At 36.7% G+C, this 18,763-nt stretch overlaps 1 protein-coding gene across 50 annotated transcripts in view; it reads left to right on the top strand.

Annotated features, from left to right (window-relative positions):
• CCDC7 (coiled-coil domain containing 7) overlaps nt 1-18,763 on the top strand; it is a 434,284-nt gene that overhangs the window by 23,136 nt on the left and 392,385 nt on the right. For all 50 annotated transcript variants that reach the window (XM_054436378.1, XM_054436376.1, XM_054436382.1 and 47 more), the window contains 3 exons: nt 4,939-5,105; nt 6,353-6,414; nt 7,841-7,897. In XM_054436378.1, the coding sequence (XP_054292353.1) occupies nt 4,939-5,105; nt 6,353-6,414; nt 7,841-7,897 (286 nt within the window). The remainder of the gene's footprint in view (nt 1-4,938; nt 5,106-6,352; nt 6,415-7,840; nt 7,898-18,763) is intronic.

An 18,763-nucleotide genomic window follows, 5' to 3' on the forward strand; every position in this document is an offset into this window, starting at 1 on the left:
ACTTATCTTAAATATTTTATTAATTTGGTGTACCAGATATATTATCTAAAGGTTTGTATTATCTACCGTTTTTCAAGGAGTGTTTCTCTTTTTTTTTTTGTAAACTTTTATTTTAAGTTCAGGGGTACATGTATAGGTTTGTTATTTATGTAAACTCATGTCACAGATATTTGTTGTACAGATTATTTCATCACCCAGGTATTAAGCCCAGTACCCAACAGTTATCTTTTCTGCGCCTCTCCTTCTCCCCAACCTCCACCCTCACGTAGACCCCAGTGTTTATTGTTTCCTTCTTTGTGTTCATGAGTTCTTATCATTTAGCTCCCACTTATAGTGAGAACATGCAGTATTTGGTTTTACGTTCCTGTGCTAGTTTGATAAGGATAATGGCCTGATAATGGCCTCCAGCTCCATTCATGTTCCTGCAAAAGACATGATCTCCTTCATTTATATGGCTGAATAGTATTCCATGGTATGTATGTACCACATTTTCTTTATCCAGTCAACCACTGATGGACATTTAGGCCAATTCCATGTCTTTGCTATTGTGAATAGTGTTGCAGTGAACATACACATGTACATGTCTTTATGATAGGATGATTTATTTTCCCTTGGGTATATACCCAGTAATGGGATTGCTGGGCCAAATAGTAGTTCTGTTTTTAGATATTTGAGGAATCACCACACTATTTTCCACAGCAGGCAACTAATTTATACTCCTACCAACAATGTATAAGCATTTTTTTCTCCACAACTTTGCCAGCACCTTTTATTTTTTGTTTTTACATTTTAATAATAGTCATTCTGACTGGTATGAGATGGTATCTTATTGTGGTTTGATTTGCATTTCTGTAATGATCAGTGATGTTGAGCTTTTTTTCATATGATTGTTGGCCCCATGTATGTCTTCTTTTGAAAAGCGTCTGTTCATGTCCTGTGTCCACTTTTTTTTTTTTTTTTTTGAGACAGAGTCTTGCTCCATCGCCAGGCTGGAGTGCAGTGACATGATCTCGGCTCACTGCAACCTCTGCCTCCCGGGTTCAAGCAATTGTCTTGCCTCAGCCTCCCAAGTAGCTGGGACTATAGGTGTATGCCACCATGCCCGGCTATTTTTTTTTTGTATTTTAGTAGAGACTGGGTTTCACCATGTTGTCCAGGCTGGTCTCGAACTCCTGAGCTCAGGCAATCTGCCCGCCTCAGCCTCCCAAAGTGCTAGGATTACAGGAGCGAGCCACTGCGCCCGGCCTTGTCCACTGTTTAATGGTGGTGTTTGTTTGTGTCTTATAAATTTGCTTAAGTTTCTTATAGATATTGGATATTAGACCTTTGTCAGGTGAATAGTTTGCAAATGTTTTCTCCCAATTTCTAGGTTGCCTGTTTACTCTGTTGGTAGTTTTTTTTGCTGCACAGAAGCTCTTAAGTTTAATTGGATCCTATTTGTTAATTTTTGCTTTTGTTGCAATTGCTTTTGGCATCTTCATGGAGTCTTTGCCCATTCCTGTGTCCAGAATGGTATTGCCTAGGTTGTCTTCCAGAATTTTTATAGTTTTGGGTTTTACATTTAAGTCTTTTATTCATCTTGAGTTAATTTTTGTATATGGTGTAAGCAGTGAGTCCAGTTTAAATCTTCTGCACATGGTTAACCAGTTATCCCAGCCTTATTTATTGAATAGGGAGTCCTTTCTTCATTGTTTGCTTTTGTCAGGTTTGTCGAAGATCAGATAGTTGTAGGTGTGCAGCCTTATTTCTGGCTTCTCTATTCTGTTCCATTGCTCTATGTGTCTGGTTTTGTGCCAGTACCATGCTATTTTGGTTACTGTAGCCCCGTAGTATAGTTTGAAGTCGGGTAGTGTGATGCCTCCATATTTGTTCTTTTTGCTTTGGATTGCCTTGGCTCCTTGGGCTCTTTTTTGGTTCCAATATGAACTTAAAATAGATTTTTTCTAGGTCTGTGAAGAATTTCATTGTTAGTTTGATAGGAATATCATTGGATTTATAAATTGCTTTGGAAAGTAGGGCCATTTTAACCATATTGAGTCTTTCTATCCATGCACATGGAATGTTTTTCCATTTGTTTGTGTCATTTCTGATTTATTTGAGCAGTGTTTTGTAGTTCTTCTTGTAGAGATTGTTCACCTCCCTGGTTAGCTGTATTCCTAGGTATTCTTTTTGTGGCAATTGTGAATGGGATTGCGTTCCTGATTTGACTCTTGGCTCGACTGTTGTTGATGTATAGGAATGCTAGTGATTTTTGTACATTGACTTTGTATCTTGAGACTTTGTTGAGGCTGTTTATCAGCTGAGGGAACTTTTGGGCCAAGACTTTGGGGTTTTCTAGATATAGGATTATGTTGTCTATAAATGAGGATAGTTTGACTTCCACTCTTCCTATTTTGATGCCTTTATTTCTTTCTCTTGTCTGAGTGCTCTGACCAGGACTTCCAATACTGTGTTGAATAGGAGTGGTGGGAGAGGGCACCTCAAGGAATGTTTCTCAAAGTGTAGTTGATAGAACATGTTTAAATGTCAGCCAAGATACCTGTTATAAGTGCACATTACTGGATTAGATTTCTTTTGTGAGTCTGTGAGTTAGGAATCTACTGCTTCAACAGGTAGGACACAAGGGATTCTTATGCACACTAACATTTGAGAATCTTGTGATAATCTTTTTACTGCTGACAGAATTTATTGTCATTACATGCTGGTGAGGTTAATGTCAGTGATCATTTTGCATTACATGTTGCATTAACAGAGATACATGTGGAAACTACTAGAGAATATGGTGAGCTACACCGGAGAAATGTAGGCTGAACCTACAGTAGACTGTACACTTCCGAATTGTCCTGCTGGAATCTGTGCCCCAAAGGTCTTTCTGAAGAAACCATTTAGCTGATAACCCACTATCTATTCCATACTCTTTTAGTTCTGTGCCTTTATCTTTTTTCCCAGAAAGGACTTCTGTTAAAATTTAATCTGTATTGGGAAATGTGATGTATCGAGAGTCTAATCAAGGGACAAAAACCACACAGTAATTTGGTTAGGGAAACTTTAATATAAAGAATTATTGTAACAGAGGAATATCTACTAAAGGATATTGATAGGCATTCTACTAAAGGAGTAAAGATGATTCTAATGAATACAGGAGTAGAAGATAGAGGGAACAACTTCAACTCCTAGGATGGAATCAGAGTATGAATATCCCCAACCATTCCCTCCCAGCAACGCAGGGCTAAGATGCAGAACTTCTGAAGAGGGAGCAGCTTTCATCACTACATGGCAGAGAAGTCTGCTGGGCTGCAAGGCTGGTGGAGCTTGAACTCACTGGGAAGCTGTCCATGAGGGTGGTACACTTAGGAATCTGCCCTTTGTGATGCTAGGAAAAGCCACCTTCCAGAGAGGTGCTGTACTTCCCGCTGGGAAGCTGTTCACAAGGGTGATATGTTGGAAAACTTCCCTAAGGGAGGCTCTGCACTGGTGGATTTTGCTACGACGTTCTGGGGGAAGCTGCCCATAGGAATCTGCCATGCCAGGGACCTTACCAGGAAGCCATCCATCAGGTGATGCTGTTGAAATTTTCTGGGAGTGAGTACTATAAAATATACTACACACTGCCTGAGGAAGAAGCAGAGAGAGAGACACAGAACTAGAGGAAGAAAAGCTGCTTCCTCTTCCAGTGCCTACTCAGGACCCTCTACTGAAAAAGGCTAACATCAGGCCACCTGTCAAGGAAGAAATATTCCACTATCACAGACAAGACAATGAAGAATAGATTTTTGAGATGAGACACAGTAAATTGATGACATTATTTTTGACTCAATTTATGATTTGTGGCTTCTTATTTGGGATCTTTCCTTTGTCTATAGAATTTCCATAGGTCTCCTGCTTCCCTTCTACCTATTCTGTGTTCCTTGTCATATCTTCCCTACACCCAAGCTCAGACTTCTAGTGCATTGCCCAGCATTCACTTCCTGCTGTTATATCCTACTCTCATTCCAGTCGTTACAAAAATGAAGTCTCTGTTCTAAATCCCCAGTGCTAGAATTTATCTTTGCTAAGTCCTTGACTTCATTTTTTCCCCAACTTTTCCTCCTAGCATAAGGATTGGAAATGTCTATATGGGTGGATCTCTGAATTTAGGGCAAACAATTATTTTAGCATTACTCTTGTAAATATTCTGTGCCATTTTCCTATCAAAACTTTCTGACCCCAATTGCTATTCTGCTTGTTTATGTCTCCACACATTGGCTGTTTGTAGGTTTCTTTTGCTGTGGTTTTTGGACACTCATTCTTGCTGAATTTTCTTTAAGTAAACTTATTACCTAGAATAGTAATTATGGTCATCTTATTCTGTGAATCTTGCTGTTTCTTTCCACTGCTTGTTATTTTTTAGCTTGGTCTATTCCAAAGGTCTCAAGACAGCCAAATACATCACAGTCTTCCCCATGCAGACTGGAAAAATGCTAGTTCCATAGATCTTTATATTTTAACTTCTGGGAGTTAGTAATAGACAGTATTAGCCTTTGAGAGAAAATTACTATCTTTAGATAATTTACTACAGTAAGGGTATTCTTAGAAAGAATTTATGGGAAACAATTTAGAATTACTCTTGTAAATATTTTGAGTTGCATTTATTGTTTTGAGTTTATTTATTGCAATAAATTTTAAGGACTTGCTTAAAATTCCTATATATTAAAACAATAAACAGATGATTAGATTTCAGGCTTTACATGTAAAAGCCATCACTGAGCTGTAGTTCTATTCATAGATAATTGCTCATATAAATATATTTGTAAAATATTGTATCATTACTTGGCTATAGCTATAGATAAGAAAAATATAAAAATTACTTTGATTTAATAAAGGAAATAATGAAATTTATTTGAGGTATGGGAACAAAATGGGTATTTACTAAGTAACTGTTTAATGTTATTATTTTAGATAAGTAAAGATCAAACTCTTTTACAAGCAGAGCCTCCAGAACCTGACAAAACAGTCATTTTAAGTATTGCAGAAATAGTAAGGCTTGTACAAAGATTTGAAGAACTGAAGAATCGCCTTAAACAGAGGTCTAAATCCTCCGTGAAAGTCATGTTGTCTAAAACTATGTAAGTGAAATATAAGAACTAATTGAATTAAAAACAGTAAGAAAGGGTATATAATTAGCACTGAATGTAAGATAATGAGTCAGATATGATGGCTATACACACAGCTTCTTAGTCAAATCAGGTCTAGTCAGCTTGTTTCAATTTGCAAGTTTTAATCATCTGAGATGTACAATACAGGAGACATTCGCTGCATGTGGCTATGCAAATTCAATGTAGAAAATCAGTTTCTTAGTCACACTAGCCACATTTAAAGTGCTTAGTACCTACATGTGGCTGTTATTAGAAAGTTATATTGGACATTGCTAGCTTTGAAGTATCTGGCTTATAAACTCTTCTCTCAGTTTGATTAGGAAACTCCTAGTAATAAATAGGAAACTAAGATCTAATGAAATACTTCATTGTTCATGAACACCTTCATTAAAAATTATATTAACAGCTTATCAAGTAAAATTTTTACATTTATAAGCAACCATGTTTTTGCATTAGACAGATAAAATATTGTTTTTTGTGTTAAAATAGAATATATGTACCCATAGTTGGGAGGGGCCACGAGTTATCACTTTAGTGATATCTCTGTCAATAACTGAAAATAATGAAGAGAATGGTACTTGAGTTGGCTCCTGGGGGTTGCATAACTAGATCCTTGGTTCAAAGATTAAGGTTTAGACCATATTCATACTTGACATTTAAGTGTCTGCTGTGTACTAGCGATTTTTGTAGTAACTTTACATGTATAATCTTTGATTTTCATAACTACTTTATGAGAAAGGTACTATTATACCCCCATTTTAATAAGAATAAACTGAAGCCAATAGAGGTTAAGTAATATACCTGGCTGAGGTCATATAATTAGTAAATGGATGAAACAGGTTTTGACCCAAAGGTCAGCTAGTCTCACTCCAGAACTTATGTCCTTCATCATTATATGATTGATAATAATACTTTGACAAAAAGATACCTCATGTTTCTAACAATTTATTTTTTCTGTTTTTGTTGTGAATGTTTTTGGTATACTTAATTATATTCATGGCCTACATGGAATTCATATAATTACGTAGTTTAGTTTGACTTTTCAACTTGTAACTTGTAAGTTTACCTTAGTGTCTGTGAATAAAGATTAAAGATATGTTTAATTTTTATTTTACAAACTTCATATGTCTGGACTGCACATTTTAGTTATTTTAGTGTAATTTAAACTCTCACTCTTTGATATATTAAAAAATGTTTCATTTATTGAACTTTAACAGGGATAAAGAAAATCGACCAGAAGCAATGAAAAGTTGTGAAGCTGTGGCACAGAAAATTGAAGGTGATAATATTTTACACACGTTTATCCTTAAAAATTTTATTAAAAATTTTGTTATTATTTTTTATCTTTTAAAGACAGGGTCTCACTCTGTCACCCATGCTGGAGTGTAGTGGCATGAATATCGCTCACTGCAGCCTCAAACTCTTGGGCTCAAGTGATCCTCTCTGCTCAGCCTTTTGAGGTAGCTAGGACCACAGGCACAGGCTACTGAGGCCAGCTGATTTTTTTTTTTTTGTACAGATGGAGGTCTCACTATGTTGCCCAGGCTGGTCTTGAACTTCTGGCCTCAAGTGATCCTCCCACCTCGGGCTCCTAAAATGTTGGGATTACAGGCATGAGCCACCATGCCTGGCATGTTTGACTTTTGTGGGGTTTCCTAAGTGTATGAACATTTTGAGACTTAAAGTTAAAAATTTACAGTTATAAAATTATACAATGGTAAATTTAGATAATACTTAATAGTGAGTTTGATATTTTAATAAAAGTTTTTATTATGTTCCAGATTCTGGGAACATACAAAATGAATACAATGTGTATCCCCTATACAGACAACAATGTGGTTGTTACCTCCATAAAATTTACAGCTTAGTAAGGATACAAGTACATTATCTAGCATGTTAGCACAGTGTCATGCATGATAAAGGTATGTGGAATTTGCATTGGGTCCACAGAAAGGAGCAACCTGTTCAACCTAAGGAGTTAGGAAGACTTTATGCAGCTTTAAAGGGTGAATAGGATTTAGTCAAGTAAAGAAGGGAAATATTTGGTATTTTAAGAAGACAATAGCATGAACAAACAACATGCATAGAGAATTACAACTGGATTGGTATTAGAGTAAGAAGCGATATATAGGGATGAAGTAACAGAGGGCCTAGTCATAGTGGGAATGGATGCTCTGCTAAGGAGCTTAGACTTTTTTCAAAAATAATAAAGAATCATTGAAGATTTTTTGTAGGATTTAATTTTAGAGAAGTTTTTTCCTGATTGCACTGTAGAAGCTAGATTTGGGGACTAGGAGTAGGAAAGGGAAGTTATTATATCTTAGATGTGTGATAAGTACCTATATTCAAAGACTGGTGAAAAGAAGAAGGGAGTCAGGTTTGAGAAATATTTACTTGAAAGTTGGTGATTGGATATGGAAGGAAGGAAGGCTAGATAATGATGGTACCATCAATGAATATAAGAGAATACAAGAGCAAAAACAAGTTTTGATGAGAAAGTGATGTTTATAATCAGCTGTTAAACACATTCTTTTAAATATTACCATTTCTTACCTGATTAGGAAGATCTGCAGTGTTGGCAGTTATTATTTTTTCAAAGTTTTCCTTCTTCTGAATAAGTTACTAAAATTAAAACAATAAAATTTAAACTCAGTATATATAATTGCTGTTTGAAGTTTATAGTGACAAATACACTTTTACTTCAGAATTCATAGAAGCCCACTCAACTGATGAATTTAAAGATGTATCTACAACAGAACCACGTAAGTTTCCACTCATTAAAGCATTATTATGATAATAACCTCTGTTACATTAATTTCTATAAGCTAATAATTATTAGGTTAACAGTACAGACTCCTTGCCTTGGAGTTTGGAGCCATACAGTTGAGCTGGTTGTCAAGCAAATATTGATATTCTTAGTTAAGGATACGTGTTATTGATACTAGATTTTTTTTTTTTTTGAGACAGAGTCTTGCTCTGTTGCCCAGTCTGGAGTGCAGTGGCATGATCTCGGCTCACTGCAACCTCTGCCTCCTGGGTTCAAGTGATTCTCGTCCCTCAGCCTCCCGAGTAGCTGGGATTACAGACATGCACCACCACACTCAGCTAACTTTTGTATATATATATATATATATTTTTTAGTAGAGTTTCACCATGTTGGCCAGGCTGGTCTTGAACCCCTGATCTCAGGTAATCTGCCTGCCTTGGCCTCCCAAAGTGCTGGGATTACAGGCGTGAGCCACTGTGCCCCGCCTAGATTAATTTTTGAGGAGTGCATGTTAGTACATGGAATGGAGAATTTTGAGTTGTGATTAGAACATACTACTGAAATGTTGGCAGGCCTTTGAGGTGTAGCAGTGATAAATTTAAATAGTTTGTAGATTTTGTTACTAGGAATTATATCCACAAATGCTTTGACTGCAGATGAGTAGTTGTCAGTTCAGGAATATAAAGAACTGCTAGAGCTTGTATGTTAAGTTTATGACTACTTGTCAATAGAAAGGAAATTAACTTACTTATGTCTTAGGGCTGGAGAGAATTTTGAAATAATAGTGTAAAGCACACTATGGAATACAGTTCAAAAGCAGAAAATAATATTTGCTTGGAACAGGTTGGTGGGAATTCTGCCCTCTTTCAACTTCAGCTTTAAACCCAAATGTTGCCATGTTTAAACCAAGGACAGCTGCACATCTTACAGCACTCCCAAGTTCTATAGAGATTTCTAGTTGAAGAGAGCTCTGACTGACTAGGTGGGGTAGAAAGGTATATAGAACTTTGGAGTAGATAGTGAAAACCTCTGTATATACATCAAGGAGAATCCTTTGTACATCTATGGACCTCTCAAGAGCGCTCTCTTTTTCTCTCTCTCAATCTGTATGGTTGCCTTCCTTCTAATATTGTACCTTGGCTTCCACAAACACTGAACTTTGTTTCCTAAACTCAAGGTGACCAGTGTGCTCTGAGTTCCCCTTCCCTATACTGTGGGCTGGCAATTCTAGACAGCAAACTGGGGTCATCACAGGGCCTTTCCACTTTATTTCCATATGTACTGCATTCACTGTTTTCCAATTTCTGAATACCACTGTTTCATGTATTTTTGTCCAGTATTTAAGTGGTTTAAAGTAGAAAAGTAATTCTGGTCCCTGATGCTCCATCATGGATGAAAGCAGAAATCCGTGTACCCACTTATAGTCTAATGGAGTACATCTTCCAATCATAAAACCACATTTCAAAAGGAAAAAATATAGTTGAGATTTTGCTCATAGTTCTAAAGGGGAGCAGAGGACAGAATTATGTTGTACAATATGGAGAAAATGCTTTGCAAATTCATAAGATTTTTTTTCAATGGCAGTTGTTTCAGTTTCTTAGCTCTATTAGTATTGACCTACTCTCTTTCTCTGTTGCTGTATTTCACTTGTTTACTATCATTTTCTTTTAAAAGTATCTCCTCTCTTCTTCTCTAGCCACACTTAATCCTCTCTTCCCTTCCTGCTTTCTAAATTCTATTAAATCTTATAGCCTGGCCAGCAAGACAAAAGCTACCTTTGTATTGCACTCTGGTTTTGCTTTCAGGTCACAATTTCATCTTGATGTTGCTTCATTTAATAATTAATAGACTATTTTTTAGAGAAGTTTTAGGTTCACAGAAAAATTGAACAGAAATTACAGAGTTCCCATTAGTGCAGTCCGCCCGTTTCCCGCATAAAGCTTCCCCTATTATTACCATTTTGCATTAATGTGATACATTTATTATGGTTGATGAACCAATTTTGATACATTATTATTAACTAAAGTCCATAGTTTACATCTGGTTTGCTTTTTGCCTTGTACAGCTCAGTGGGTTTTGACAAATGTATCATGTCTTGGATCCACCATTACAGTGTCACAGAATAGTTTAATTGCCCAAAAAATCCCCTGTGTCCCACCTATTCACCTCTTCCTCCATCCACCTGAATACCTGGAAACCACTAATCTGTTTATTTACTGTTACTATAGTATTTTCTTTTCAAGAATGTTGTATATTTGATATTATTAGTCTTTCTTTTACCTAACAGTGTACAGTTAAAGTTCCTCCGTGTCTTTCAATAGTTTGACAGTTTATTTCTTTTTAATTGCTGATAAATAATCAATTTATGGATTTACTACAATTTATCCATTTACCTATGAAAGGGCATCTTCCACATTTTGGCAATTATAAATAAAGCTACTATCAACACTTTTGTTCAGGTTTTTGTGTGGATGTAAGTTTTCAGCTCAATTGGGTAAACACAAAGGAGCATGACTGCTAAGTCATATAGTAAGAGTTGTTTAGCATTATAAGAAACTGCCAAATGAGCGTGCAAAGGGGCTGTACCATTTTGCATTCCCCCCTGCAATTGAGGAGAATTCTTGTTGCTCCACATCTTTGTCAGCATTTAGAATTGACAGTGTTTGGGCTTTTAGCCATTCTAATAGTTGTGTAGTGATTTTTCATTGTTTTCATTTGCAGTTCCATGATTATACATGATGTTGAGCATGTTTTCATATGCTTATTTGCCATCTGTTTCATTTCTTTGGTGAGGTATTCAGATCTTTTACCCATTTTAAAAATTGGGTTAATTCATTTTCTTATTGTTGAGTTTTAAGAGTTCTTTTTATATTTTGGATACAAACCTTGTATCATGTATGTGTTTGGCAAAGATATTCTCTCAGTCTGTGGCTTATTTTTTCATTCTTTTAGCTGTGTCTTTTGCAGAGCCAGAATAAAGTCAAACTTACCATTTTTTTTTTAATTTCACGAATTGTGCTTTAGGTGTTGTATGTAAAAATTCATCTTCAAACCCAAAGTTACCTAGATATTCTCTTCTACTGTCTTGTAAAAGTTTTATAGTTTTGCATTTTACATTTGTAACTATGATCCATTTTGAGTTAATTTTTTTTTTTTTGAGATGGAGTCTCGCTCTGTCGCTGGAGTGCAATGGTGCAATCTCGATCCACTGCAACCTCCGCCTCCCTGTTCAAGTGATTCTCCTGCCTCAGCCTCCCCAGCAGCTGGGACCACAGGTGTGCGCCACCATGCCTGGCTAATTTTTGTATTTTTCGTAGAGATGGGGTTTCACCATGTTGGTCAAGCTGGTCTTGAACTCCTGACCTTGTGATCCGCCTGCCTCAGCCTCCCAAAGTGCTGGGATTACAGGTGTGAGCCACTGCGCCCAGCCCATTTTGAGTTAATTTTTGTGAGAACTGTAAAGTCTATGTCTAGATTCACTGTTTTTTTTGCATTTGGATGTCCAGTTGTTTCAGCATCATTTGTTGAGAAGAGTACTCTTTCTTCATTGAGTTGCCTTTGTTCCTTTGCCAAAGATCAGTTGCGTATATTTGTGAGTCTGTTTTTGGGCTCTTTATTCTGTTTGCTTGTCTGTCTATTTTGGCAGTGCTACATGTCTTGATTACTTTAGCTTTTAGTAAGTATTGAAGTTGGGTAGTGTCAGTCCTCCAACTTTGTTGTTCTTCAACATTGTGTTGACTTCTCTGGGTCTATTAAACTTTATAAACTTTAGAAACAATTTGTTGGTATCCAAAAAATACCTTGCTGGGATTTTGATTGAGATTGTATTGAATCTATAGATTAAATGGACAAGAACTTGTATCTTAACAATATTGTATCTTTCATTCGATGAACATGAAATATCTCTCCATTTATTTAGATCTTATTTGCTTTCTTTCATCACAGTAATGAACTTTTCCTCATATAGATCTTGTACATATTTTCTTTTAGATTTACACTGAAGTGTTGAAATTTCAGTGCTATTATAAATGGTGTTAATATCTATAATTTAAAATTCAAATACAAATACTTCATTGCTGGTATATAGGAAAGCAATTGCAATTAACTTTTGTGTCCTATAAATTTGCAATAATTGTTTATTACTAGATATTGGTGATTCTTTGGGATATTCTATAGAGACAGTCACATTATTTAACAGACAGTGTTACTTCTTCCTTCTGATTTTCTTTTCTTATATTATTGCATTAGCTAGGACTTCCAGTATGATGTTAAATAGCATGGTAAAAATGGGCATGCTTGCCTTCTTCCTGATCTTAGGGAGGAAGCATTTAGGATTTCACTATAAGTATGATGTTAGCTATAAACTTTTTGTAGATTTTCTTTATCAAACTGAGGACGCTTACTTATATTTTATTTGTAATTTACAAAGAGTTTTTTAAAATTATGGGTAGGTGTTAGATTTTGTCAAATACTTTTTCTGCATTTATTGGTATGATCGTATGATTTTTCTTCTTTAGCATGTAGATTACATTAATTGATTTTTGAATATTGGACTAGCCTTACGTACCTGGAATAACCCATTTGGTTGTGTTGTATAGTTCCTTCTATACATTTATGTATGTGATTTGCTAATGTTTTGTTGAGGATTTTCACATATGTATTCATGAAAGATATTCATCTGTAGTTTTCTTTTCTTGTAATGTCTTTGCCTGGCTTTGGTATTGGAGTGATACTGGCCTTATAGAATGAGTCAGGAAATGTTCCCTGTGTTTCTGTGTTCCGGAAGAGATCATAAAGAATTGGCATAATTTCTTAGTTAAATGTTTGGTAGAATTTGCCAAGTGAAACCATCTGAGCATAGTACCTGCTGTTTTGGAAGGTTATTAATTATTGATTCAATTTCTTTTAAATAGGCCTATTCATAATATCAATTTCTCCTTTGTGAGTTTTGGTAGATGTGAGTTTCCAAGAATTTGTCCATATAATCTAAATTATCAAATTTTTTAGCATAAGTTATTTATAGTATTTGTTTATTGTCCCTTTATGTCCATGTGGTCAGTAGTGATGGTCCCTGTTTCTTTTTTGCAAATAGAAATAATTTTATTTCTTGCTTTCATATTTGGACACCTTTTATTTCTTTTCTTGCTTAATTGCTCTAGCTAGGAATTCCAGCACTATGTTGAATAGAAGTGGCAAGAATGGGCATCTTTATCTTGTTCTTCATCTTAGAGGAAAATCTTTCAACTTTTCACTGTTGACTATGCAGGTGTGGGCTTGTGATAGTTGGCCATTATTGTTTTGAGGTACATTCCTTCTGTATCTAATTTGTTATTTTTGTCATGAAAGGATGTTGAATTCTTTCAAATGTTTTTCCCCATATATTGAGATTATCATATGATTTTTGTATTTTATTCCATTAATATGGTATATCACATTTATTTGCATATTTTGAACCATCTTTGCACCCCAGGGATAAGTCCCACTTGGTCATAGTGAATGATTCTTTTAATGTGCTGTAAATTCAGTTTGCTAGTATTTTGTTAAAGATATTCGTATCCATATTCATCAGAGATATTGGACTGTGTTTTCTTTTCTCATAGTGTCTTTGTCTGGCTTTGGTATTAGGGTAATACTAACCTTGAAAAATAGTTCAGAAGTATTCCTTCCTCTTCAAGATTTTGGAAGAATTTGAGAAGGATTCTACAAGTTCTTTAAATGTTGGGTAGAATTAGGCCATGAAACCACTGGGTCCTGGTTTTTTCTTTTTTTTTTTTTTTATGGGGGATTTGATCACTGAGTCAGTCTTCTTATTAATTACTAGTCTCAGACTTTCTGTTTCTTCATAATTTAGTCTTGGTGGGTTGTATGTGTCTATGAATTATCCAGTTATTTTAGGGTATCTAATTTGTGGGTGTATAAATGTTCACAGTAGTCTTTATCCTTTGTATTTTTGTGGTATCAGTTATTATGTCTCTTCTTTCTTTTCCAATGTTACTTGAGTCTTGCTGTTTTTTCTTAGTCTAGCTAAAGTCTTGTCAATTATGTTTATCTTTTCAAAAAACCAAATCTTAGTTTTGTTGAACTTTTCTATGATTTTTCTAGTCTTTATTTTATGTACTTCTGCGCTGATCTTTTATTTCCTTCCTTTTACTAACTTTGGGCTCAGTTTGTTCTTTTTCTAGTTCCTTGAGGTGTGACATTATGTTATTTGAGCTCTTTTGTCTTTTTTTAATGTATACTTTATTTATTTACTTATTTATTTAGAGACAGGGTCTTGCTCTGTTGCCCAGGCTGGAGTAGAGTGGAGTGATCATAGCTCACTCCAACCTCAAACTCCTGGCCTCAAGTGATTCTCTCACTTAGCCTCCTTAGTAGCTGATATTGCAAGTGTGGGACACTGTGCCCAGCTTGAATGTAGGTTTTTATTGCTATAATCTTCCTTTTAATAACTGCTTTTGCTGCATCACATAAATTTTGGTATGTGTCCATTTTTGTGTGTCATAAGATATTTTCTGATTTCTTTTTGAATTTCTTTTTGACCCATTGTTCAGGAGTATGTTAGTTTCCACATATTTGTAAATCTTTCAGTTTTTCTTCTGTTATTGATTTCTAGTTTCATGCCACTGTGATTGGGAAATACTTGATATGATTTTAGCCTTCTTAAATTTTATAAGACTTACTGGCCTAACACAAGATCTGTCCTTTAGAACATTCCATTTGCACTTGAGAAAGCTCTATATTCTCCTGCTGTTGAATGGAATATCTTGTATATGTCTGTTAGGTCCATTGGTGTAAAGTGTGGTTAAAATATAAGGTTTCCTTATTTGTTTTCTGTCTGGATGATTTGTCCATTATTGAATGTAGAGTACTGAAGGCCTCTGCTATTATTGTATTGCTGTCTATGTCTCTCTTTAGATCTATTAATATTTGTTTTATATATTTAGGTGTTGCAATGTTGGGTGTGTATATATTTGTTATATTCTCTTGAGCTTTTTTCATTATATAATAATCTTCTTTGTCTCTTGTGACTGTTTTTGATTTAAAGTATCTGGTCTGATGTAAGTATAGCCACAGCTGCTCATTTATTGGTTTCTAATTGCATGGAGTATCTACTTACATCCCTTCACATTTATTCTGTGAGTAAGCAGCATGTAGTCTTGTTTTTCTATTCATTCAGCCCTTCTGTGTCTTTGAATTGAATAATTTGATCCATTTACTTTCAAGTTACCTTTAATAAATAAGGACTTACTATTGCCATTCTGTTAATTGCTTTTTAGCTGTTTTGTAGATCCTTTGTTCTTTTATTCCCTGTTTGCTATCTTCCTTTGTGAATTGTTGATATACTTTTACTCCCCTCTAAGCATTTTATGTTTTTGATGTCATAATTCACATATTTTACATTGAATTTTATTAAGAAATAATTGTAGCTATAGGTATTTTGTTTGTCTTTTACCCTTTATTCTGTAGACATAAGTGATTTACAGACTACTGTTACAATATATGGTATGTAATTTTACTATATACACACTTTCACCAGTGAGTTTTATACTTTCATATATATTTGTGTTACTACTTAGTGTCCTTTCATGTAAGATTGAAGAGCTCCCTTTATTATTTTTGTAAGGCAAGCCTGATGGTGATGAACTCCCTGAGCTTTTGTTTGTCAGAGAAAGTACCACTCCTTCATTTTTGTAGACCAACTTTCCTGGGTAAAGTATTCTTGGTTGGCAGTTTTTTTTCTTCAAGAACTTTGAAAATAGAGGAGCCAAGATGGCCGAATAGGAACAGCTCCGGTCTACAGCTCCCAGCGTGAGCGACGGCAGAAGATGGGTGATTTCTGCATTTCCATCTGAGGTACCGGGTTCATCTCACCAGGGAGTGCCAGACAGTGGGCGCAGCGCACCGTGCACCAGCCGAAGCAGGGCGAGGCATTGCCTCACTCGGGAAGCGCAAGGGGTCAGGGAGTTCCCCTTCCTGGTCAAGGAAAGGGGTGACAGATGGCACCTGGAAAATTGGGCCACTCCCACCCAAATACTGCGCTTTTCCAACGGGCTTAGGAAACGGCGCACCAGGAGATTATATCCTGCACCTGGCTCAGAGGGTCCTACGCCCATGGAGTCTCACTGATTGCTAGCACAGCAGTCTGAGATGAAACTGCAAGGCAGCAGCAAGGCTGGGGCTCCATTGACCAGGCTCGCTTAGGTAAACAAAGCAGCCGGGAAGCTCGAACTGGGTGGAGCCCACCACAGCTCAAGGAGGCCTGCCTACCTCTGTAGGCTCCACCTCTGGGGGCAGGGAACAGACAAACAAAAAGACAGCAGTAACCTCTGCAGACTTAAATGTCCCTGTCTGACAGCTTTGAGGAGAGCAGTGGTTCTCCCAGCATGCAGCTGGGGATCTGAGAATGGGCAGACTGCCTCCTCAAGTGGGTCCCTGACCCCTGACCCCCGAGCAGCCTAACTGGGAGGCACCCCCCAGTAGGGGCAGACTGACACCTCACATGGCCGGGCACTCCTCTGAGACAAAACTTCCAGAGGAAGGATCAGACAGCAGCATTCGCGGATTATGAAAATCTGCTGTTCTGCAGACACCGCTGCTTATACCCAGGCAAACAGGGTCTGGAGTGGACCTCTAGCAAACTCCAACAGACCTGCAGCTGAGGGTCCTGTCTGTTAGAAGGAAAACTAACAAACAGAAAGGACATCCACACCAAAAACCCATCTGTACATCACCATCATCAAAGACCAAAAGTAGATAAAACCACAAAGATGGGGAAAAAACAGAGCAGAAAAACTGGAAACTCTAAAAAGCAGAGCGCCTCTCCTCCTCCAAAGGAACGCAGTTCCTCACCAGCAACGGAACAGAACTGGATGGAGAATGACTTTGACGAGTTGAGAGAAGAAGGCTTCAGACGATCAAACTACTCCGAGCTACAGGAGGAAATTCAAACCAAAGGCAAAGAAGTTAAAAACTTTGAAAAAAATTTAGACGAATGTATACCTAGAATAACCAATACAGAGAAGTGCTTAAAGGAGCCGATGGAGCTGAAAGCCAAGGCTTGAGAACTACGTGAAGAATGCAGAAGCTTCAGGAGCCGATGTGATCAACTGGAAGAAAGGGTATCAGTGATGGAAGATGAAATGAATGAAATGAAGCGAGAAGGGAAGTTTAGAGAAAAAAGAATAAGAAGAAATGAACAAAGCCTCCAAGAAGTATGGGACTATGTGAAAAGACCAAATCTGCGTCTGATTGGTGTACCTGAAAGTGACAGGGAGAATGGAACCAAGTTGGAAAACACTCTGCAAGATATTATCCAGGAGAACTTCCCGAATCTAGCAAGGCAGGCCAACATTCAGATTCAGGAAATACAGAGAATGCCACAAAGATACTCCTCGAGAAGAGCAACTACAAGACACGTAATTGTCAGATTCACCAAAGTTGAAATGAAGGAAAAAATGTTGAAGGCAGCCAGAGAGAAAGGTCGGGTTACCCACAAAGGGAAGCCCATCAGACTAACAGCGGATCTCTCAGCAGAAACTCTACGAGCTAGAAGAGACTGGGGGCCAATATTCAACATTCTTAAAGAAAAGAATTTTCATTGATTTTGTATCCTGAGACTTTGGTGAAGTTGCTTATCAGCTTAAGGAGATTTTGGGCTGAGACAATGGGGTTTTCTAGATATACAATCATGTCGTCTGCAAACAGGGACAATTTGACTTCCTCTTTTCCTAATTGAATACCCATTATTTCCTTCTCCTGTCTAATTGCCCTGGCCAGAACTTCCAACACTATGTTGAATAGGAGTGGTGAGAGAGGGCATCCCTGTCTTGTGCCAGTTTTCAAAGGGAATGCTTCCAGTTTTTGCCCATTCAGTATGATATTGGCTGTGGGTTTGTCATAGATAGCTCTTATTATTTTGAGATACATCCCATCAATACCTAATTTATTGAGTTTTTAGCATGAAGTGTTGTTGAATTTTGTCAAAGGCCTTTTCTGCATCTATTGAGATAATCACGTGGTTTTTGTCTTTGGTTCTGTTTATATGCTGGATTACATTTATTGATTTGCATATATTGAACCAGCCTTGCATCCCAGGGATGAAGCCCACTTGATCATGGTGGATAAGCTTTTTGATGTGCTGCTGGATTTGGTTTGCCAGTATTTTATTGAGGATTTTTGCATCGAAGTTCATCAAGGATATTGGTCTAAAATTCTCTTTTTTGGTTGTGTCTCTGCCTGGCTTTGGTATCAGGATGATGCTGGCCTCATAAAATGAGTTAGGGAGGATTCCCTCTTTTTCTATTGATTGGAATAGTTTCAGAAGGAATGGTACCAGTTCCTCCTTGTACCTCTGGTAGAATTCGGCTGTGAATCCATCTGGTCCTGGACTCTTTTTGGTTGGTAAGCTATTGATTATTGCCACAATTTCAGATCCTGTTATTGGTTTATTCAGATATTCAACTTCTTCGTGGTTTAGTCTTGGGAGATTGTATGTGTCGAGGAATTTATCCATTTCTTCTAGATTTTCTAGTTTATTTGCGTAGAGGTGTTTGTAGTATTCTCTGATGGTAGTTTGTGTTTCTGTGGGATTGGTGGTGATATCCCCTTTATCATTTTTTATTGCGTCTATTTGATTCTTCTCTCTTTTTTTCTTTATTAGTCTTGCTAGTGGTCTATCAATTTTGTTGATCCTTTCAAAAAACCAGCTCCTGGATTCATTAATTTTTTGAAGGGTTTTTTTTGTCTCTATTTCCTTCAGTTCTGCTCTGATTTTAGTTATTTCTTTCCTTCTGCTAGCTTTTGAATGTGAAATCAATGTACAAAAATCACAAGCATTCTTATACACCAACAACAGACAAAC

This window comes from Pongo pygmaeus, chromosome 8 (assembly GCF_028885625.2).
Source record: "Pongo pygmaeus isolate AG05252 chromosome 8, NHGRI_mPonPyg2-v2.0_pri, whole genome shotgun sequence".
Classification (NCBI taxonomy): domain Eukaryota; kingdom Metazoa; phylum Chordata; class Mammalia; order Primates; family Hominidae; genus Pongo; species Pongo pygmaeus.